The following is a 22,679-nucleotide window of genomic DNA, read 5'->3' as shown; positions in this document are numbered from 1 at the left end:
GACTGATTGGCTATAGATCAGAGGTTCCAGTGACCCCCTCCTTAAGTTTCTAGAGTGGCTCACAGAATTCAGAGAAACATCTTACTCACTAGATTTTCAGTTTATTAGAAGAATAGATAACTCGGGAATAGCCAGATGGAAGAGATGCACAGGGCAAGGTATGGGGAAGTGGCTTGGAGCTCCCAGACACTCCATCAGCACCCCCATGTGTTCACTAACCCAGAAGCTCTCCAAATCTGTTCTTTTGGGTTTTTGTGGAAGCTTCATCATGTAGACGTGAATGATGAAATCATTCCTTATTGGTGGTTGATTCAACCTCTAGCCTGTACCCTCCTAGAGGTCACAGGGTGGGACTGAAAGTTCCAATTCTCTAATCACGAGGTTGGTTCCCTTCATAAACTCAGGTGTGGTTGAAAGGGGCTTGTTATGAATAGAGACTCCTTTATGGCTCTTATCACTTAGGAGTTTCTAAGGATTTTAGGAGCTCTGTGCCAGGAATGGAGAGAAGACTAAATATAGTTCTTACTATGAATCACAGTATCGCAGCTTCCCCGTGGCAATGTGTCCCAGACTGGGAGATGTTCTCAGCTGGTCTCAAGTCAGAGGGAGCTGGAGGACCAAACGAATTTGGGAGATACCATGTGCTTTGTCCCTTCTCGGTCGGCTAAAGGCTCTGAAAAGTCCCTGGAGATCAGATCCGGGTCCCTGGAAATTGGGTCTGTTAGATCCTGTGGTACTCAGGGTCTCCCAAGTATGTTTGAGCCCCATGTCATTCCTCCTGTGCCATGTCAACAGGACCAGCATGCCTGTTGGTGCCTGGTATGGAGAAGGCAGACCCCATCTCCTGCTGCCAGAAAGTCAGCCTCGTGGTTCTGCTCTTTGCTGGGTTCAGAATGGACAAGAGATGGGATCTAGGCACGAAAATTATGGCAGAGCCCCTCCGCATAGAGCACTGAGATTCCCAACAACTTTGCAAGTGCCCCTAATCCGGCAACTGAGCTATTTGTGTGTTCCCATGGGCCCAGCACTGTGGATTTCATTGCTTTCTCTCATCCCAGCACTGGGTTTTATGTTGTTGCTTTTCACTGTTCGGAAACTGAGGTCTTGATAGATGGGTGAGGCTAGGTAGTCCTACATCCCTATCTTCCTCCTGTCATCTCCCCAAATCATGTGATACCTGACTCACCTTCTCCAGGCCTGAGAAGCAGGTTGTTCTAGCAAGATATTTCACAATTCTTAAGAAATACAAACAAGCAAACAAACAAAGAAGAAGAAGAAGAGGGAGAGAGAGAAAAGAAAAACAAAAAAGAGAAGGAGCCCTGGCTAGTATGTTCAATGGTTAGAGCATCGTCCCATGCAGTCAAGGATCTTGGGTTCAATTCCGGGTCAAGGGCACATACCTGGGTTGTGGGTTTGATCCCCAGGCCCTGATTGGGGCCTGTGCAGGAGGCAACCAATCCATGTGTCTCTCACATCCATGTTGTTTCTCTCTCCCCCCACCCCCAACCCCACTTCTTCCCATCCTTCCATTCTATCTAAAAAAGACAATAGAAAAAATATCCTGGGGTGAGGATTAACAAAAAAGAAACAAACAAGAAGAAATGCCAGCAGTGACCTACTCTGCCTTTGGGGTAGGGAAGGTGATTTTTTTTTTTTTTTGTCACATACATGTGCTTTATTGAACTCCAGTCTCGGGGCAGGTGATAGGGACCCACGTAGCCGCGATTCACTGCAGCGGTGAAAATCACAGTGACCGCAGTGATGACCACAAGTATGACAAGGAGGCCCAAGACCAAAGCCCAGCTGTTCAGGCACCTGGCGGTGGATGCATAGCTCTGGGCCCCAATCACGGCTCCCACCACCTTCCGGTCCCTAGACTTCACGGAGTGGCGAATGCCACGAAGCCCAGGCAGCCGGGGTTGAAGAAGAGGGTGTTGAACAGGGACGAGACGATGTGGTCGGGCACCGCTGTGTCAGTCTGGATGTTGATCACCGTCGTACTCGCTGCCTTTGAGTTCTGGGGACCCCCAGCACAGGCACCTCATGTTCCCCCTTGAGCACCTCATAGGATGAGGACACTCGGTTGCGGGCGTTAGGGAAGACGAAGCGCTGGGAGTTGGGGTTCATGGTGTCTGAGCGGAGCAGATGGCGTGCGGAGGCCGATCCCAGGATCAAAGGTGACCTTTTAAAAAAAAATTTTCTTTATTGATTTCATAGAGGAAGGGAGAATGAGAGAGAGATAGAACCATCAATGATGAGAGAGAATCACTGATCAGGTGCCTTCTGCGCCCCCGCCCCCTTCACTGGGGATCTAGCCCACAACCCAGGCATGTGCCTTTGGCCGGAATCGAACCTGGGACTCTTCAGTCTGCAGGCTGATGCTATATCCACTGAGCCAAGCCGGCGAGGGCAGGAAAGTGAACTTAGGACCTTGCTTTCATGGGCTGATGTCCGCCCAGGCTACAGTACCTAATGCTTTGTAATAGGCTTCTCAGTGAGGTTTTATTAAGCAGCTATTCTGTACCAGGCACTAGGGAGAGTATGACCAAAACCAAGTCCTCCACAGTCCCTCTCTGGAAATTCCAGCTCTAGTAGGGGACATGCGAGCATATGGTATGGCAGTGTGAGGAGTGCCGTGGAGGAGAGGACAGAGGGACAGACGGGTGCTGCTGGCATCGTGTGGTCAGGTTGGGTCTCCCCGTGTAGGGTGGTTAGAGCTGAGACCTGGAGGAGGCAGGGAACAAGTTGGGGAGGACGAGGGGGGGTGAGCAGAACCTCTTTCTAGAAAAGTACTGCAAGTGTATTCATTGACCCCACAATTAGGACGAGGCGGGAAGCCCTGCGGTGGACGATGGTGGCTGGCTCCTCTGGGTTGGCAGTGTGACTGCTGGACAAGGGCCCACTTTATTCCTTTATTCCTGCTGTGCTCCCGGCTCTGGACTGGGTCCCGTGGAGCCCCAAGACCTGATTACACATGCTGACCCTCCTCCCAGGGAAGCGCACTTGGCTAAGAGTGTGGGGGTGTTTGTGTGGCTGTTGAAATACTGTGGCAGGGGCTGGGAACCGGAGGGACTGGCTTTGTTATCTGCGCGTGAAGAAGAGGTTTTAAAACGCACCAGCTGGGCTGGGGACCGGCGACGCTCTGCGGTGGGGACTGTGGCAGGCAGACCGGGCAGTAGCTCAGCCCTGGCTGCTGGGAACGAGTTGAGAGGGAGCTCTCCAGGAATCACGGGTGATGAGCTCAACCCTAAGGCCTCTGACTTATTGAGACCATGGATAGTTAAGTCATCTCCACATTTGAACACATACAGGGTTGTGGAGGCCTTGGCTAATAACCCTTCTTGTCTATTTCTCCTGTTTAGATTTTCCTCATGGGGAAACCAAGGTACAGAGAGTGAGCCTGGACAGTAGGCAGGCCCCTCCCTCCCTTGTAGTCTCCTCTAGGTACAGAGCATGCTCAGGACATGGGGAAATGTCACTTCAGTGAGATGGTGCAGGCACAGGCTCTCTGCCTACCCCTACCCTTACCTGCCTTCATCATAGGGACTGGGGTTGGAGTCAGGCAGGCCATCCCTCCCAGTTCCTGGTATGTTGGGCCTCTGTCAGACCTGCTGTGACATGCTTATGCAGTGTCCCTCTTCCCCGTCAGACCAGGAGCCTGGCTTGGGGCTGGGCCTGTGTCGCCCCCTATCGTTAAGTAGTGCTTTGGAAAGGAGGGAGGGAGGGGAAGACAACAGATGACCCTGCCAGACCCTTCCCTGTCTAGACTCCCAAATACGCAGCTTGGTGGCTTTGCGGGTATTGGGCCACCCCAAGAAGCTGAAGCGGGAGCCATTCTAGCAGAGTGATTCGGTCATGCATAAAATCATTGAGCACCTACTGTGTGCCCAGAAGGAGCCCCGAGGACACAGTGCACAACAAGAATCAGGTCCCTGCCCTGTGGAGTGGACCTCCCAGCTGGGAACCAGAAAAAATACACAGGATGAGAAGGTAAATGGTATTGGAGTGCTTGGAGGATGAGAAGGATAAGGCACTGAAGAGGGAAAGAGACTGGGGAGGCCTGTCATTTCAGGTGGGGGCCCGGGCAGGCCTGCAGAGAAAGTAACGCCTGAATGAGGAGAGGGAGGGAGCCCTGAGCATGCCTGCAGACGAGAGAAGAGCCCTGAGGTAGGAGCAGGCCTGCAGTTGTGAGCAGGGAAGCTGGCATGACTGGAGAAGGAGTGAGTTGAGGTCAGAAATGGGGGGGAAGGAAAATTTGTAGGGCCTTGTAGATTGTGGTAAAGACTGGCTTTTACTCGGGTGAGGTGGGAGACATGGAGGGGTCCCAGGAGAGGAAGGCCGAGGTTTGGCTTTAAAAGAGTCAGTGCCACGGGAAGAAAGCAGGCTTGGTAGAAGCTTTTTAATGTTGGTATGACCCTGGAATCTAGCACACGGTTCCAAAGTGGCAAGGAGCCCAGTAAAGAAGGCAGGTGGTGAGGCCCAGCTGGCTGGCTCAGTTAGTTGGAGCGTCGTCCCTTACCCAAGAGGTTGCAGGTTTGACTCCCAGTCAGGCACATGCCTAGGCTGCAGATTAGACCCAGGGTGCGTGCGGGTGAAGGCAGCTGGTGAGGGAGCCTTCCTGCTGCCCACTGACAGGCTGGGGAGGAAGCGGGGGCTTTCCAGCACCGTCTCCTGCATATCCTTGACCCACACAGACTGGAGACTGCCAGCACATGCAGGGCCCTGGGGGCCACAGCTGACAGGTCCTGGTCCCATAAACATGATCCACAGTGACCTGGCTCTGATGGGGGAAGACACCAAGATGCAGGATGGAGTGCTCAGGGACATCGAGTCAGGAAAAGCTCCCTAGGAGAAGTGACAGGCAGGTAGACCCTGGGAGAGGAGGAGGTGGGGCCAGGCCTTCTAGGTACCAGGCTTGGCTGGGAAAGGTCTGCTGGGGGCCTTTCTCATCCCACATGCCCCTGTACTCGTCCTTGAAGGGAGATTGTCTCTAGCAGGTGCTGAGCCCAGGGCCTTGAGCCGGAAAAGAACTGAGGTTTGCTGTGGGGGTTGGAGAACTGTTCCATTTTTGGGTGGCTGCTGCAGGAAGAGCAGCTGAGTGTTTCCTCTTGTCCCTGTGGAGAGCTGGAGCGTGACTGTCCTTGGGAACTGGGTCAACTGAAGGGGGTGGGGTGGGTGATCCTGGATCCTCCAGCTGGTGTCCTCATGGCCCCTGCTCTGAGTGGCCAGTGCCCATGCTGGACAAGGTCCTCATTGATCTGAGCTCATGGTGTTCCCCTGATCCTACAGAGCTTCAGAGAGGGATTGCCCGAAGGTGGCTTCACAATGGCCATGTGACTTGAGAGCCACTGCCTGCAGACAGATTATCTGAACTCCAAATCTCCGCTCCACTGCTGAACTTGGGCCAAGTCACTTCACCTTTCTGGGCCTCAGTTTTCTTATCTGTAGTACAGGCATTACAGAGGTGACTACCTGCTGAGGTGTTCACTTGTGAGGAGCATACTGTGGCCAACACAAAACAAGGGCTGAACGTTGGGCATAGTTTGTTAGGCTGCTGTGATGGGAAGGCGAAATGAGTTCCTTGAACTCATTTTTTTTTCTCTTGTGACCTGTGGGTAGAAATTCTAGATATCTCTCTCTCTCTCTCTCTCTCTCTCTCTCTCTCTCTCTCTCTCTCTCTCTCTCTTCTTTTGGTTAATCCTCACCTGAGGATATTTTTCCCATTTATTTATTTTTTTTACATTTTAGAGAGAGAGAGAGAGTGGATGGAAGGGAGGGAGGAAGTGGGGGGGAAAAAGAGAAAGAGAGAGAAACATTATGTGAAAGAGACATTGATTGGTTGCCTCCCAAATGGGCCCCAACTGGGGCTGGGGATTTAACCTGCAATCCTGGTACGTGTGTGCCCTTGACTGGGAATCGAACCCGAGATCCCTTGGTACCTGTGCTGACAGTCTAACCACTGAGCCCACTGGCCAGGCCTACATCCTTTCTTTTGAGGCAGCTAATGATATGTCTGTGCTGCGGTTATGTAGCCACGTCTCTTCCTGGTGGACATGGAAGTGCTTTCTAGTTTTTCACTTTGTGAAAGCACTGTGGGACACATTTTTGCATCTCTGTAGTGGTCCAGCTCTTTAGGCTGTTTGCTGTGTGACTTATTTCCCTCTTTTTAGCATCTCTGTTTGGCAGGAGCCGTGATCTCTTAGCCTTGTTCCCAACATTTACTATGAAAATTCAAACATAAGGAAAAGTTGAGGGATTATTTGGTAAATACCTGCAAACTCAGTAAATACCTATGTCCTACAATGAATATTTTTTATTCTTTATTCCATGTCTGGATTTGGATTTCTCCAGCTTGATGACAGGACCAGCACTGCCTTGCTAGTTACTTATTTTCCCCTCCATCTCAGTGTCAATATGGCTTTCAGACATCCTGGGCTCAGAAGGCATGCAGTGGCCTCTTACATCCACTTGAGGCCCTGCCCAGAAAGCATTTCGTCTGAAGGGTTCATGTCTAGGTGGGGAACCCCTTGAATAGCCAGGAGGGGCGGAGGGACATTGAGACAGGCTTCGGTGAGGCAAACAGTAACGCTCTATTCCCCATACCGTGTGGGTGCCTGGGGGAAAGACAAACGGATCCCAGGGACGTGTGCCAGCTGGCAAGTGTTGGTGGCATGGAAACACACTGGGACACAGATTCGCATCTTTCACCATGACCCACGGTGAGGGAGGTTCTGCATCCTGACCCGGGACTCAGTCTCGTGTATGACACCACAGCAGACGCTTCATCAGCTTCTGGTTGCTCAGTGGTTGGGTATCGGCCTATGAACAGGAGGTCACTGTTCGATTCCTGGTCAGGGCACATACCTGGGTTGTGGGCTCGATCCCTAGTAGGGGGCAGCTGATCAATGATTCTCTCTCATCGATGTTTCTATCTTTCTCCTTTTCCCTTCCTCTCTGAAATCACTAAAAATATATATCTTTTAAAATGTATATAATCCATGATCTGAGTGATATGTCATATTTCCTCTTTTATTCTGTTCATCCAAAAAGAATAAATGTGGTCACATCATCTGTTGATTTTTTATTTTTTTTTTACTCATAATATGTCACTATGTGTATGTAGTTTTGCAAAATGCTTCATGAGAATGTCCGTTCCCTGGGGATGAGATCTTTGTGGAATCCCTGAGGTCTGGAAGGGGGCTTGGTCTGCAGGAGCGCCCCACCCCCCATCAAATACTTGTCACGAGGATGACTCTATTGCTCTGTGGATTCCTAGAATGACTGTGACTGTTTCTTCACTTTCTCTGCTTGCAAAGCACCTGTCCCACAGGCCGCCTGCTCCCCACCCGCTACAAGACTGCTTCTCTTTCTCATTTTAAACATCTTTTCCCTTTGCAGAATATGCTGAATTTTTGCACTGCAAGTCCAAAAAGTTTACAGACTTTGATGAAGTCCGACAGGAGATTGAAGCGGAGACCGACAGGGTCACGGGGACCAACAAAGGCATCTCCCCAGTGCCCATCAACTTGCGGGTCTACTCGCCGCACGGTAGGCAGCATGAGCACGTACCTATCACGGGGGCAGAGGAGAGCTGACTGCGCCGGTCACAGGTTGGGTCGGCCTGACTGTCACAAAGAATATGTCCCCTCCCATTTTTCTCACATCCACCCAGCCCTCTTGATCTGTCGCTTCCCACTTTTGATAGAAAGGTCATACTGAGAAACTGATCTCAGCTCTAAGGACAACAGCTGCCAGGAAGACTGTCGGGAGTGGTGGGAACTGGGGCAAATTGGAGCTAGACGCTCCTTTTACTTCTTTATGGATTTATTTTTAATTGAAAGAAAATTTTCTTTTCTTTTTTTAAAAATATATTTTACAGAGAGGAAGGGAGAGGGATAGAGAGTTAGAAACATCGATAGGAGAGAAACATCGATCAGCTGCCTCCTGCACACCTCCTACTGGGGATGTGCCCGCAACCAAGGTACATGCCCTTGGCCGGAATCGAACCTGGGACCCTTCAGTCCGCAAGCCGACGCTCTATCCACTGAACCAAACCGGTTAGGGCTGAAAGAAAATTTTAATTAAAGTTGACATTCAGTAGTTTATTAGTTCCAGGTGTACAGCATGGAGGTTAGACATTTATATAACGTAGGTGATACCCCCCGAAAGTTTAGTGTCCACCTGACACCATACATAGTTAAGACAGAATTATCGCCTGTACTCCCCGTGCTATGCGTTACATCCCCGTGACTGTTTTGGAATTGCCATTTTTGTCTGCTCCTTTTAAAGGAGCAGATACCACTTGGCTTCCAGGTGATGCTGGCCACATAGTGACAAGTGAAATCAGCCAGGTCTTTCAGTTTCTCCAGAGGATCCAGAAAGATTTCTCTGCAAAAGTCCTGCCTTTAACCCTGTGTCATCGAGAGAGCAGCCTATGGTCATCCACGGCCTCGGGCCAGAGCACAGATTGCTAACTTAGATGGCATTTCGGGAATAGTCCAGCAGACTCTTAACTCCTCAGTATGGGATCCTTGTGATGAGTTTTAAAATTTATTTTTGAATAAATTATGCCTATAGGCGGCTCATATTAAAAAATTACAGCCGAAACCGGTTTGGCTCAGTGGATAGAGCGTCGGCCTGCGGACTGAAGGGTCCCGGGTTCAATTCCGGTTAAGGGTATATACCTTGGTTTGCGGGCACATCCCCAGTGGGAGGTGTGCAGGAGGCAGCTGGTCGACGTTTCTCTCTAATCGATGTTTCTAACTATCTCTCTCCCTTCCTCTCTGTAAAAAATCAATAAAATATATTTAAAAAAAAAATTACAAAAGAAAATACAGTAAATACCCACCCTGGCCCCCAATATTGCAAATATATTTCATGTTCTTCAAATGATAATGCATATATAAGCACTTATGAATATATGCATGTGTATATTTACTCAAATTGTAGCATTATTTAAAAACCATTTATGCCTCTTTTTTTGTGTTTTTGCATCTCGGAGTATGTTTCTTATTAGAGTATCATCTTTTTGTTTTTAATGTTTCCTTAGTATTGGCTGAATCTTTGGGTTGAAATTTATTTAGCCATTTAAAGTAAGTTACTAATTTGCATCTGTATGCAAATACAGATGTTCTCATTAAAACTATATCACCAAAATAGAGTAGATACAGGGTGTCTGTAGGATAAGATCCCAGAAGGGGCGTTACTGGATCAAAAGGTGTGACCCAGTTGGAGCAGCAAGAGGAACCCTGAGGCCTGGCACCTGGTATTTGGGGAAATGAGCTGAGTGGCTGAAGTGGCTGTGTGTGCCTCCCCTCCCTCAGCTCTGATGACCTTTCCTTCTGGTTTCCCTTCCAGTGTTGAACTTGACCCTCATAGACCTCCCAGGCATCACCAAGGTACCTGTTGGGGACCAACCCCCAGACATCGAGTACCAAATCAAGGACATGATCCTGCAGTTCATCAGCCGGGAGAGCAGCCTCATCCTAGCCGTGACCCCTGCCAACATGGACCTGGCCAACTCAGATGCCCTCAAGATGGCCAAGGAGGTCGACCCACAAGGTAACCACCAGGTTCCCTCTTCCAGGTTCCCCTGAGCATTGCAACTTGCCGGCATCCTTGATTCCAGCCAAGTCACTAGTGTTCTCTTTGATGGTGGCCAGTGTTTGTTTGTTTTTTAATTGATTTCAGAGAGGAAGGGAGAGGAAGAGAGAGAGAGAAATATCAATGATGACAGAGGATCATTGATAGGTTGCCTCTTACAGGCCCCCTCACTGGGGGTTCAAGCCTGCAACCCAGGCATATGCCCCAACTGAGAATCGAACTGTGATCTCCTGGTTCATAGGTCGATACTCAACCACTGAGCCACGCTGGCCGGGTGGCCAGTGTTTATTGATTGAACATTTGCCACGCACCAGGTTTATTCTTACGGCCGACTACCTGGGATTGGTGCTGTGGCTGTGTTAATTTCACATGAGGGAAACTAGAGCCTGGGTAGGTGACACTGTGGCTTGTCCCAGGTAGTACTGCATTTGGGGGAGGCGTGGGGGCGGGGGGGGCAGGGGGGAGGCTGTTGGACCTGTGGTGGCCTGGGGCTTCTTCCTAACAGCGCCCTTCACCTCTGGGCTCTTTTAGGCCTGCGGACCATTGGCGTCATCACCAAGCTTGACCTGATGGACGAGGGCACCGATGCCAGGGATGTCCTAGAGAACAAGCTGCTCCCGTTGAGAAGAGGTGTGGCTGTGTGGGAGGCTGGGGGCCCTGGGGTGGGGCAGCGGGAGGCCATACGGCCAGGGAGGAGGACCTGGAGGGCCACAGGGCCAGGGGAGGGCAGGAAAAATAGGTGGGGTGGAGCTGGAGAGCCGGTGCAGCTCTGCTTTTTTAAAACAAAGTTTGTTTTTGTTGTTCTCATTACTGAAACCTCAGCAGATGCTCCCAGGTACATTTTCCCATCACCCTTTTCCCCACTGCCTAGAAGTCACTGCTTTTCTGTACCACTGCAAACCCTTCTAACTTCTTTTTTTCTAAGTGAACTTATGTATCTTTTTCTTCTGTTTGTATACCTTCAATTTTCAATTATGCATTTAACACCCGTTCATTTGGGGAACATGAGAAAACAAATACCCTTGAACAACACAGCTTTGAACTGTGCAGATCCAGGATACTGTATATGGATTTTACACCGACCCGCACTATTCCAACCTGTGTTGTTCAAGGGTCCACTCCCGTTGGGAACCCGAATATGTGGAGAGCTGGCTATAGTTATATGTGGATTTTCAGCTGCATTGGACGTAGGCTCCCCTAACCCCTGCATTGTTCAAGAGTCAACTGTATGTAGAAAGAAGAAACTAAAATCATCCACAGCCTGAATCCCCCAGATAGCCACTAGTCAGCACTTTGTGGCTATACTTCCAAAATGGTCACAAGAATTTGTAACTTCTATTAATTTATATGCTTCCTGTTATGAGAATTTTCAAACTTTCTTGAAAGTAGAATGGACCCAGCCTCGGTGGTTATCAACATACAGCTAATCTTGAATCTTCCGCATGTTCTTGCCTCCTGTTGTCATTTTCTTCCTGGGGGTTTATAAAGCAAATCCCAGGCATCATATCATTTTACACATTAATACCCAACATTCTGCTTGAACAGCTCCCCCCTGCACCCCTGCCCCAGCCCCTTAGTTTTTTTCTGTAACACTCATTTGTGGAAGACGCCAGATCACATCCCACACTTGGGATTTGGCCAATGGTAGTTCCCTGTAAACTGGTAATTAAATCTAGACGGAAGCCTGATTAGGCTCAGTTTTAGGTTCAGATCTTCTGATAGGAGTAACCTAACTTTATTTATTTATTTATTCATTTATTTATTTATTTTTGAGAGAGTGGAAGGGAAAGGGATAGAGAGAGAAATATCGATGAAAGAGAAACATCATCAATTGACTGCCTCCTGCACCACCCCCCACTGGGGATCGAGCCTGCAACCCAGGCATGGGCCCTACTGGGAATTGAACCTGAGACCTCTTGGTTCATGGTTTGATGCTCAACCACTGAGCAATACCGGCCGGTCCTAAGTATTTCTATTTCCAAAAAAATGAGTAGCAAACATTTATTAAGTGTCTGATATGTACCAGGCATTGTTCTAAGCTCTTGATGTGTAGGAGCCCACTTAATTCTGATAACAACCAACATGGTAGCTCTATTCTTGTCCCCACATTATGGATGAAGAAACTAAGGCATAGTCTAAATCTTTTGCCCCAGCTCACACAGCTAGCAAGTGATGGAGTAGTTTTTTGTTTGTTGTTATTAATCCTCATCTGAGGATATTTTTTCCATTCCTTTTCAGAGAGGGTCAGAGGGAGGGAGGGGAGAGAGAAAGAGAAAGATCGATGTGTGTCTTGGACTGGTTGCCACCCACTGGGGGTGGGGAGTGAAGCCGCAACCCAGGCATGTGCTCTTGACTGGGAATTGAACCCAAGACCCTTCAGTACACAGGCTGACACTAACCATTGAGCAACCGGCCAGGGCAGTGGAGCTGGTTTTGACTCTCAGCTCTCCAGTGCCATGCTGCTTTATAACCTGGTTTCCCATTTCAGGTAGCAAAATAGCAGAACATTTCCCCACAGCAGGCAAATATTCTTCAAGATTGCTTCAAAACGTCCTGCGGAGTTCCTTATATGGGCGTGTGTGGGCGTTTGTTACTCACTCCCCATTTGTTGAACACTTAGGTTGCTTCTGGTTTTTCCCTGTGGCCCAGTGCTGACTATCCACTGAGGGCTTTTATTCTTTAAGCCATTTCTTCCCTGATTATTTTGCTGCCTTTTCCATTCCTTCCCTCTGGCTCTGCACCTTGCCCGCACCATTTCGATCTTGTGTTTTGCTCCCGGGGTTTCCCTCCTTGATATCTGGGATAGCCGTGGTGGGGGGCGGGGGCATTCCCACCTTGATTTCCGCCTCCCCCCAGCACTGCTGAGGCACTGAGGAGAGGTGGCCCCAGGTCAGGACAGAGCATGGTCAGGAGCACAACCTAAAACCCTGTTTCGCTGTGAGGATCGGAGGCTGAAGAGCAAATCCGTGTCAGAGGTTTAGGAAGGAAGGGTCAGTGCCGCAGAGGGAAGCAGCCCCCATCGTCCCCGTGCTCTCCACCCGCAACGCAACCCCGCACTCCTTTGCACAAGTCTGACCACCATCTTAGACTCCGAGGGACACTCGCTGTGCTCAGCAATGCTGCCTGGTGGCTGGATGACGTGCACTCCTCACCTTCCTCCCTCCCCACTCACTGTTTATCTGTCTCCCCTCCTTGCCTTCCTGTCTGTTTCCAAGAAAGGGACTCTTCCTGTCTCCACTCAAACACTTGCTTCCGACTTAAGACCTCAGGCTCTCAGGTTTCTCCTCTTGCTCCGTGGCTTTCAGAATCCCTCCAATTGGATCCTTTTTCTTGGCCTATGAAAGACTCAGAACCACAGCACACTTACAGGAACCCAAACCTAAGCCAGGCTCCTCTCTCTGCCCCCTACTATATCCTTCTGCTCTTTTTTTTTTTGTTTTTAAAATATATTTTATTGATTCTTTACAGAGAGGAAGAGAGAGGGATAGAGAGTTAGAAACATCGATGAGAGAGAAACATCGATCAGCTGCCTCCTGCACACTCCCCACTGGGTATATGCCTGCAACCAAGGTACATGCCCTTGACTGGAATCGAACCTGGGACCCCTGAGTCCGCAGGCCAACGCTCTATCCAGTGAGCCAAACCGGTTAGGGCTCCTTCTGCTCTTGATGACAGGGATGATAGAGACTGTGGGCTTCCCATGGACCTGGGCTCAGATCTGGGTTCTTGTGCTCCTTTCTGAGACCTTTGCAAGTGAGCTCACTTTGGCCTGCCTTGGTTCCCTCATCTGTAAAATGGACATAATGACAGATATGGAGAGGACAGAAAGCAAGTCTGCCTAAGACTCAGCAGGTGCCACTCCCCTTCTCCCCAAGAGAAGCATTAAAAGACCCCTGCTGTCAAGAGAATGGGGATAAATATATATGTCACTTCAGTTCTTGGGCCACTTATCTGCATTCCACTTTTCCAACTTTAATTATATTAATAGCAATGAACAACTGCCTCCGTTCATTGAGCACCTACCATTTGTTGGCCTCTAAGCTAAGTTCTTTTATTTTTTTTTAATTAATTAATTTATTTATTTTTAAAATATATTTTATTGATTTTTTACAGAGAGGAAGGGAGAGGAATAGAGAGTTAGAAACATCGATGAGAGAGAAACATCGATCAGCTGCCTCCTGCACACCTCCTACTGGGGATGTGCCCGCAACCAAGGTACATGCCCTTGACTGGAATCGAACCTGGGACCCTTGAGTCCGCAGGCCAATGCTCCATCCACTGAGCCAAATCAGCTAGGGCTATTTTTTATTTTTAAATAAATATGTTTTTATTGATTTTAGATAGAGGGGCAAAAGGGACGGGGAGAGAGAGAGATTGATGAGAGAAACATCAATTGGCTGCCTCCTGCACACCCCCTCCTGGGGATCAAGCCCACACCCAGGCCTGTGCCCTGACTGATGATGCTCAACCAGCTACACCAGCCAGGCCGCCTAAGTTCTCTATCTCTCACAGCGCCCATTTGTTTACTTGTATTGCTTGGTGCCTTGTGTCCATGCTCAGGGGCTCCTGGATGTTCTATTTTTTTAAAAAAATATATTTTTATTGATTTCAGAGAGGAAGGGAGAGGAAGAAAGAGATAGCAACATCAATGGTGAGAGAGAATCATTGATCAGCTGCCTCTTGCACACCCCACACTGGAGATCGAGCCTGAAACATGGGCATGTGCCTGACTAGGAATCGAACTGAGACCTCCTGGTTCATATGTTGGTGCTCAACCACTGAGCTACACGAGCTGGGCTGTTCTGACTTTTTGAACACCATCCCCTTTCCCGTTCTCTATTTTGTCCTCTTCTTTATGTTTTTCTTGTTCTATTCTTTATTTCTAAATATTGCAAATCTTTTCTTCACACTAGCATTTTTATTCTAAAAAATGGTTTCTCACATTTGAAAAAAAAATTCCAAAATGGTACTGAAGGCTCTTAATTAAAGAGACTGTTTCTCAACCCCCTCCCCCAAGTCCCATTTCTCATGTATTCAAAGTTAACTGTTTCTTAGGTTTCATTCAGCAAATTTTAATATAAATACATTCATTTTGAAAACTTGCTCATGTTTTTTTTTAAGTATTTCTGTAGTTTCCTATTTTATGTGTAAATTAGTGATCTCTCAAGAATTAATTTTGGTAGGTACCCAACTTGACCAACAGAGACCATTGAATAACTCCGCTTTCTTCCCACTGAATTAGAAGAGTTAGCTGTTAGTTCCCACCTGTTGCTGGGTATGGTTTTGGACTTTCTATTGCACTCATCTCTCTGGACGTATATGCCCCAATATACCCAACCTTTTCCAATATAGTAGCTTTAGAATAGGTTTTAATTTCTGGCAAGATCAGCTGTCTCCGAATTGCCCTCCTTTTTGAGATTTTTTTCTTACTGTCTTCAAAGCTCAGCTTCTGGATTTCACCTTCATTAAAGCTTGTTTCCATCCCCCCCTTCACACCAAGCTGCATATACTCTCCTTCTTCCAAACGCTTGTGTTGCTTTTCGAGACTTCACTCTGTATTTGCGTTCTCCGTGTTTCTAAGTGATGTGTACAGCTTGTAACCCAGTCTGTCAGTGACTCGTACAGAATCCACGTATTCACCTGCACCTTGCTTAGCTCTGTGCCTGGGCTGCAATGGGCACCTGGGCCCTTCGGTCCGCCTGGCAGTGGCCCTGCCCTGACCCTCTCTCCCCGCAGGCTACATTGGTGTGGTGAACCGAAGCCAGAAGGACATCGAGGGCAAGAAAGACATTCGTGCGGCACTGGCAGCCGAGAGGAAGTTCTTTCTCTCTCACCCCGCCTACCGGCACATGGCTGATCGCATGGGCACCCCACACCTGCAGAAGACTCTGAATCAGGTGTGTCAGTGGTTTTGTGCAGTTGCACTTGCGCAATCAAGTGTTAGGTAGTGATGAGGGCCAGGAAGAGACTGGGAGGCAGAGACAACAGCTCAGGGGAGCAAAGAGGGAAGGAAGTGTCCAAAGGCAGAGGCCCTCCAAGAAAGGAAATGAGTCTGCCTGGGCAGGGGCTGGAGGATCAGGAAGGGAAGTAAAACTACCCGCAAGCTGCCAGGGCCTCCTGAGAGCCAGCAGCCCAGCTGGGCTCCCTGAGGGCTTGGCTGCACATCAGATGCTTCCTGGGGCGGTGGTCCCCTTGCCCCTCTATTTCCCCACGAGTGACATGGAACCACTCTAATGCTTTAGGATGCTTTCTGAGACTGGAGGGGTCTGCAGAGCACGTAGTCCACCTTTAGCATAAATCTGTAGCTCCCGCAGAGGGCCGCTGGTCACAGAGGACTTCGGCGTGGCCCAGGTTCATACCGCGGAGTGTGATCCTCCTTTACGCCTTGTATCCAGCTTGGTGGACATCCTGTAACTTCTTTTCCATTGCAGGACAGATGGAACAAAACACCACTTTTCAGTTTGGGGGTGTTAGCTGATTTTATGGCACTTCCTCCCAACCAACCTCCCTTCGTCTCTTCCTCCCTTCCTGCACTTCCTTTCTCTCTGTCTTTTATCTCTATTCTCCTCCCTCCCTTACAATAATGAGCAAAAAAAAGCCCTATAGACCAAATATAGTGAAGGTCCCCTTTCCTCCATCCCATGAGGAGGTGGCCAGGGTCATCATTTCCTGGCTTTCCTCCTAGAGACATGCAGGGCCTAGAGGGCCAATATGTCTGTTTCACCCCCCTTTTTCCCTCCCTCCTGTTTCTCCATTCTTTCCCCCCCCCCCCCCACTTGAACAGTAAGATACTTTCCCACTACTTCATCTGGCTTTTTCTCTAACAACACATCTTGTGACTCATCCCCTAAGCTTTTCTGCACTGCTGTCTCCTTTTAAGATTTATGAATAATGAACAAGTCCACATGATGCAAAAGCAGAACAGTAGAGGGAAAGGGGGCTTCGGTGAAAGGTCTCCTTCCTGCCCCCCTGCTCCGTTCTGCCCATTTCTTTCACATTTGTGTCTTGTTAAGTCTTCCTTTTCTCTGTTCCTGCAAATGAAAACATGTTCTTACTTTCACAGAAGGGAGCACTTAATGCATATGTTTCGTACCTTTTTTTATAGGATACATCCCCCGTGTCTGTATATCTGCCCAGTGTCACCCATCCATCCGGCATTCAGTCCATGGTCCTGTGATGGCCTCTTGGGCTTTTCACTGAGCAGCACGTGTGGGAGGCTGTTCTGGATCAGCACACATGCCCTTGCACATAATAGTGTATACTCCATGGTAGACAATCCATCTGTCCTACAAAGGCCCGTGGGCTTTTCTCAGCTTCTCTTTGCTCGGTGCACAAGTGTGACTCTAGCTGATATTTTGTTGCTTCTCTGGAGGATGGAGGGTGTGGTGGGCCCAGGCGCCATCATACATGGCCCTTTCTCATGCTTGCACTGATCTGTCATCTCTGGCTTCTCTCTTGCAGCAACTGACCAACCACATCCGGGAGTCACTGCCGACCTTGCGCAGCAAGCTGCAGAGCCAGTTGCTGTCCCTGGAGAAGGAGGTGGAGGAATACAAGAACTTCCGGCCCGACGACCCCACACGTAAAACCAAAGCCCTGTTGCAGTACGTTTGTCCTCTCCCAACCTAGCTCACTGGGGCCTCCACCCAGCCACAGGGTTCCAGGTCTAGGCTGGGCACCAGTACTCATTCATCCTTCTGTTCATTCAACAAACATCTCCCAAGGGCCACCTGTGTGCCAGGCCCTGTCCTGAGCACTGAGGTCACCTCAGTGAATGGGGCAGACACTCATTCCTGCCCCATGTGATCAGAAAGGGGAGATGGGGAAGGATGAGACAAAATAAGTAAATAAAATATATAGTGTGTGAAATGTCAAAAAAATGTTAAAGTGGGTAAAAGGCTAGAGAGCACCAGTGTGGGCATAGCGTGCCATTGAAAATACCGTGGTCAGGCCTAGCTGGCATGGCTCAGTGGTTGAGCATTGACTTATGAACCAGGAGGTCACAGTTCATTTCTCAGGTCACATTCCCGGGTTGTGGGCTCGATCCCCAGTGGGGAGTGTGCAGGCGGCAGCCAATCAATGATTCTCTCTCATCATTGATGTTCCTCTCTCTCTCTCTCTCCCCTCCTCTCTGAAATCAGTAAAAACATATTTTTAAAAAAGAAACTAGAGTGGTCAAGAAGGCCTGTCTGAGTCCTTGGGAGTCAGGCAAAGACCTGAAGAGGTGAGGGAGCGAGCCACATAGAGCCCTGGATGGGGCCCAGCCAGTGCAAAAGTCTTGAGGCAGGACTGTGTCCAGCATGTTGGAGGTCCATGTGGCTGGAGCGGAGTGAGGGAGGGAGGGTGGGAAGAGGTGAGGGCAGAGTGTGCAGGGCCTTGCTGAACATGGGGGAGGACTTTGGCTCTTGCTCTGAGCGCAGTGGGAGCCATGCTTGGTTTTGAGCAGAGAATGGGATGGCCTGACTCGGGTGCTGACAGGCGCCCTCTGGCGGCTGCAGGGAGGACAGACATGGAGGGGGTGGGACCAGACCCGGTGTGAGCTGCTTCTGCTTGATCTCTATGAATCCTCACCCTGACTATTGAGTCCAGCTCAGAACTGTAGGCGACTCCCTGCAGCTGTGCAGCCGGGAGGCAGGGGAGCGGGTGTCCCCACCATCGCAGGTTCTTACTTGGGGCTCTTCCTTCCCCAGTATTCTCAGTTTTTGCCCTGTTAGGGACCATAAGTGCCGCAAAGACTTGGTTAGAGTGAGTTCCAGAAACTCCCTGGCAGCTCATGTGGCAGGTGGTGGCATGCACAGGACTCCTACAGGCACACCAGAGGGGCACTGCCCCCATGACCATCTTAGGTCTGATGTCCCCCTCTCAGCCATTGGGCGGTGCATGGTGGCGGGATCGGGATGAGAATGCTTTTATGCTCAGTCAAGCTCAGCTGCATTCTGCAAAGTTTTTTTTTTTTTTAAATATATTTTTAATGATTTCAGAGAGGGAGAGAGAGAGATAGAAATATCAGTGATGAGAGCGAATCATTGATTGGCTGTCCTCTGCACTCCCCACACGGAGCCAAACTGGCTAGGGCCACAAAGCTTTCGACAGAGCAAATGCTGGTCCTTTGTAGACTTGAAGAGGAGATTTAGTCTAGCATGTGCTGCAACCTGGGGGTCAGCCTGGGTCTGCTGGGCTTCCCCTGGCTGGTGACCATGCCTCTCTGAACCTTGTATTCCTTACCCCTAAATGAAGGTATGAAAGGGAACCATCGAACAGTTGCCTCCTGTATATGCCCCAACCGGGGATTGAACCCACAACCTAGGTATGTGTTCTGACTAGGAATTGAACCCGCCACCTTTTGCTGTTCAGGATGACGCTCCAACCAACTGAGCCACCCAGCCAGGGCAAAAGTGTTTTTTAATTAAGGCATGTACGTTGTTTTTTTAAACATAATGTTATTGGAACTCTTAGTAGACTGCAGTATAGTGTAAAAGTAACATATATGCACTGGGAAACAAAAAATTTCTTATCACTGGCTTTATTGTGATATTTGCTTTATTGCAGTTATCTGGAACTGAACCTGCAATATCTCCGATGTCTGTTAGTGCTTGAGTAGACCAAGAATTTGGGAGGCAGAGATGAGAAAATGATTAAGCAGACAGTGTAAGGGACTGGGGGGAGCAATTAGAAATGCCAGGGAAAGTCGAGACACTAGTAAATATCTTAGATCTTTACTGTTCACATTGTCACAGCATTAATTAGCAAAACTTACCACTTGGTAAGGGCTAGGCTGGGTTCTCAGGGGCCAATCGTGGTATTGGCACATTTTGTCAATTATGTGACATTTTGACTTTTCTGAATTCAAAAGTGTTAGGAGAATTACCATGATTTGACAGCATTTTTTATTTTTTTGTGGGAGCATGGACTAGGATTGTATTTTAGGATTAGTGACTTCTTGGAAGTTGATGAAACCTAGAAACTTTTTGAATCCTCAGTGACCTTGTGTGGAGGTGCTGGTATGATCAACCCACTTTCCAGATGAAGGAACTGAGGCTCAGAGGGACAAAGGCCTCAGCCTATAGTGGTGGAGTGCCGACCCACATGCTGGGAGGTGGCGGAAGCCACCTGAACGATGAGAAGGAACTACCATTTCACTCTATGATCCTGTCGGATTAGGCCAAACCTCAGAGCAGAGGTGAGGTTGCTAAGTTGTGACCCCCACACCTCATTCTTGTCATCTGCAAAATGGAGTATTAACTGCACCCCCTTCAGTTCAGTGAATGATCGTAACAGGCATATAGAATGGGCCTGGCATGTAGCGAGTACTTGCCACCTGTAGCTCCTGAATTTTGTGTTGTTTTTTTTTATGTACACATAGATTTTGTTCCTAAAAATGAAAAGAGGGAACTGAACCATGGCTTGACTCAGGACATAACACCGAAGCTTTGTTGAAACCTCTGCTTAATGTTCGTGTTTTCTTTTTCCTCGTAGGATGGTCCAGCAATTTGGGGTGGACTTTGAAAAGCGGATAGAGGGCTCTGGAGACCAAGTGGACACGCTGGAGCTCTCTGGGGGCGCCCGAATCAATCGCATCTTCCATGAGCGGTTTCCCTTTGAGCTGGTGAAGGTAGTGCGGCAAGGGCGGGGCCCTCCTGTCCCTGGTCAGTGTTGAGCCCAGCCTCCTTCCAGAGCTTTCTACCTTGAGCTCTGGCCTTCATGCCTGAGCCCGCCCTGAGTAGAGTGTGGCCCGGGGAGGCGTCCCCTATGGCTTCCTTCCCTGAGCAGGCAGCTTACAACTTTCCAGCAGAGCTGTACAAGAAGTTTCATTTTTTTTTCCTCTGACAAAAGCCAATACAATGTATTTCCATTGCAAAATACATAGAAAATAGTGGGAAATTCACATGACCTTAGCAGGTTGAAAAAAGGAAAAGGAGGTTGTGGACCCAACATGTGCAGCCTAACACATAGATAATATTTGTAATATCCTTCCATACGAAATTATACCCGTGTGTCTTGATGTGTGTGTTTGCATAGATCTGTAAGGATCTTACAGTTCTTACAGTTCTCGGAGCTAGAATTTGAGATTTTTAAAAACAATTTGCTTGAACTTTTTAAAAATTTATTTTATGGATTTTAGGGAGAGGAAGGGAGGAAGAGAGAGAAATATCAATCATTGATTGGTTGCCTTCCGCATGCACCCCGACAGGGAATCAAACTCGCGACGTGGGTATATGCCCTGACCAGAAATTGAAACCACCACCTTTTGGTTTATGAGACGACGCTCCAACCACACTGACCAGGGTGTAAAAAATGTGCTTGAACTTTTTATTTTTTAATATATTTTTATTGATTTCAGAGAGGAAGGGAGAGGGAGAGAGAGATAGAAACATCAATGATGAGAGAGAATCATTGATCGGCTGCCTCCTGCACGCCCCCTACTGGGGATTGAACCAGCAACCTGGGCATGTGCCCTTGACCGCAATCAAACTTGGGACCCTTCAGTCCACAGGCCTATGCTCTATCCACTGAGCCAATCCAGCTAGGCGCTAATTCTTTATTAATTTCTCAAGATAAATTTCTAGAGCATTTAAAACTAACAGGTGACATTGTAGGTATATATATTTTTATTTTTAGGTATATTTTTGGAGATTCTTAATTTATAGTGCAAGTGGCCCCCAAAAAGTTTTTTATATGAATTTATGTTTCCTCTAAGAGCAAGAGTGTTAGTTTCACAGCATTCTTGCTGATACTAGGTTTTAATATTTTTAAATTTTTTGACCAATTTAATATTCAGCCATGTGAATACAGATGCATGCAGGAAACAACATTCTCCAAATAAACACCTGTTCTGAAGGTGCCCCAGGTACATCCTTGCTAGTGTTTGGTTTCTCTGTTCTCAGATGGAGTTTGATGAGAAAGACTTAAGACGGGAGATCAGCTACGCCATTAAGAACATTCATGGTGTCAGGCAAGTTCCACAGGGAGCGTTGCCATTGTTCCCTTTACCTTTGCGGTGCCATTCTCTAGTCAGTCTGTCCCCCCAAACCTCGGGGTGCCCTGATTGTGAGGTCTTGACAGGGTTCCTGGGTGGTTCTCGGTAGCCATACTCTCTCCAACGGCACTTGAGGGTGGATGGGCTCAGTCCTGTGCGAGTAGGTCATGGGTCACAGGACTGTCTGCTGCCCTTGGATTAAACATTGGTAAACCCCCCAGTCCGTTGGCATGAGCCCGAGTTACTGTAGTCATCCAAGAAAGCTCGCTGCATATTTGCCCTGGGGGTGGGGGTGGGGGTGGGGAGCCAGAGCTGAGTCATGATTACAGGAATCCAGTGTTTGAACCCATCCTGGGCTCCCTCCGTGTTCCAACAAAAATAGTCCCTCCAGTCATCCAGTCTCACATCACCGTGGAGTCCTCAGGTTGCCCTGGGCTTCCAGGTAGTGGACACAGGCATCTGACCCCTAGACTTGCCATGACCTTGGTTCTTTCGTGGGAACCCGGCCCCTGCCTGTGAGGTTGCTGACCATGCTTTGTTTTTCTCTGACTTATCTCCCCTGCCCCCGGGTTTGGATGGTTTTAGGACCGGGCTCTTCACCCCGGACCTGGCATTCGAGGCCATTGTGAAAAAGCAGGTCGTCAAGCTGAAAGAGCCCTGTCTGAAATGTGTCGACCTGGTTATCCAGGAGCTAATCAATACAGTTAGGCAGTGTACCAGTAAGGTATTGGCCCCTCGGCAGGGGACTCCTGGCCGTGTGGAAACGGGGGTTCAGGGCTTTGGTATCAGGCTCCTGGTGCTGTTTCAGCCTGTGCCCCGTGGTGCCTTCCCCCTGCCTCCAGATTGCCTTGGTTTCCAAGAATGTGGCATCTTCCCAGAGGCTGGGGCAGGGGCATGTCGGCCTAGGTGCAGCGGGTAGGGAGGGGAGGGGGGATGGGGGAGGTATCAGGCCTCTAAAACTGGCCATACTTTGGGGCAGGGCTCCCTGGGACCCTGATACCAAGCCTAGCATGTGTCTGATGGAATTGGGGGTGTCATTGGGCTGTCGCTTTGCTGCCTTCTGAGAAACAGAGAGGGACCCCGCATCAGCTGCTGGAGG

General features: G+C 49.0%; 1 protein-coding gene across 12 annotated transcripts in view; it reads left to right on the top strand.

The window, feature by feature from the left end:
* DNM2 (dynamin 2) overlaps window positions 1–22,679 on the top strand; it is an 84,939-nt gene that overhangs the window by 34,771 nt on the left and 27,489 nt on the right. For 8 of the 12 annotated variants that reach the window (XM_059696816.1, XM_059696815.1, XM_059696810.1 and 5 more), the window contains exons 3-10: window positions 7,399–7,548; window positions 9,358–9,561; window positions 10,135–10,233; window positions 15,340–15,500; window positions 17,065–17,207; window positions 20,080–20,215; window positions 21,489–21,556; window positions 22,166–22,304. In XM_059696816.1, the coding sequence (XP_059552799.1) occupies window positions 7,399–7,548; window positions 9,358–9,561; window positions 10,135–10,233; window positions 15,340–15,500; window positions 17,065–17,207; window positions 20,080–20,215; window positions 21,489–21,556; window positions 22,166–22,304 (1,100 nt within the window). The remainder of the gene's footprint in view (window positions 1–7,398; window positions 7,549–9,357; window positions 9,562–10,134; window positions 10,234–15,339; window positions 15,501–17,064; window positions 17,208–20,079; window positions 20,216–21,488; window positions 21,557–22,165; window positions 22,305–22,679) is intronic. The other 4 variants (XM_059696811.1, XM_059696809.1, XM_059696814.1 and 1 more) reach the window with 1 other exon arrangement.

Source organism: Myotis daubentonii, chromosome 5 (assembly GCF_963259705.1).
Source record: "Myotis daubentonii chromosome 5, mMyoDau2.1, whole genome shotgun sequence".
Classification (NCBI taxonomy): domain Eukaryota; kingdom Metazoa; phylum Chordata; class Mammalia; order Chiroptera; family Vespertilionidae; genus Myotis; species Myotis daubentonii.
Note: the sequence above shows the minus strand (reverse complement) of the source record. Positions and strands in the feature narration are given on the sequence as shown.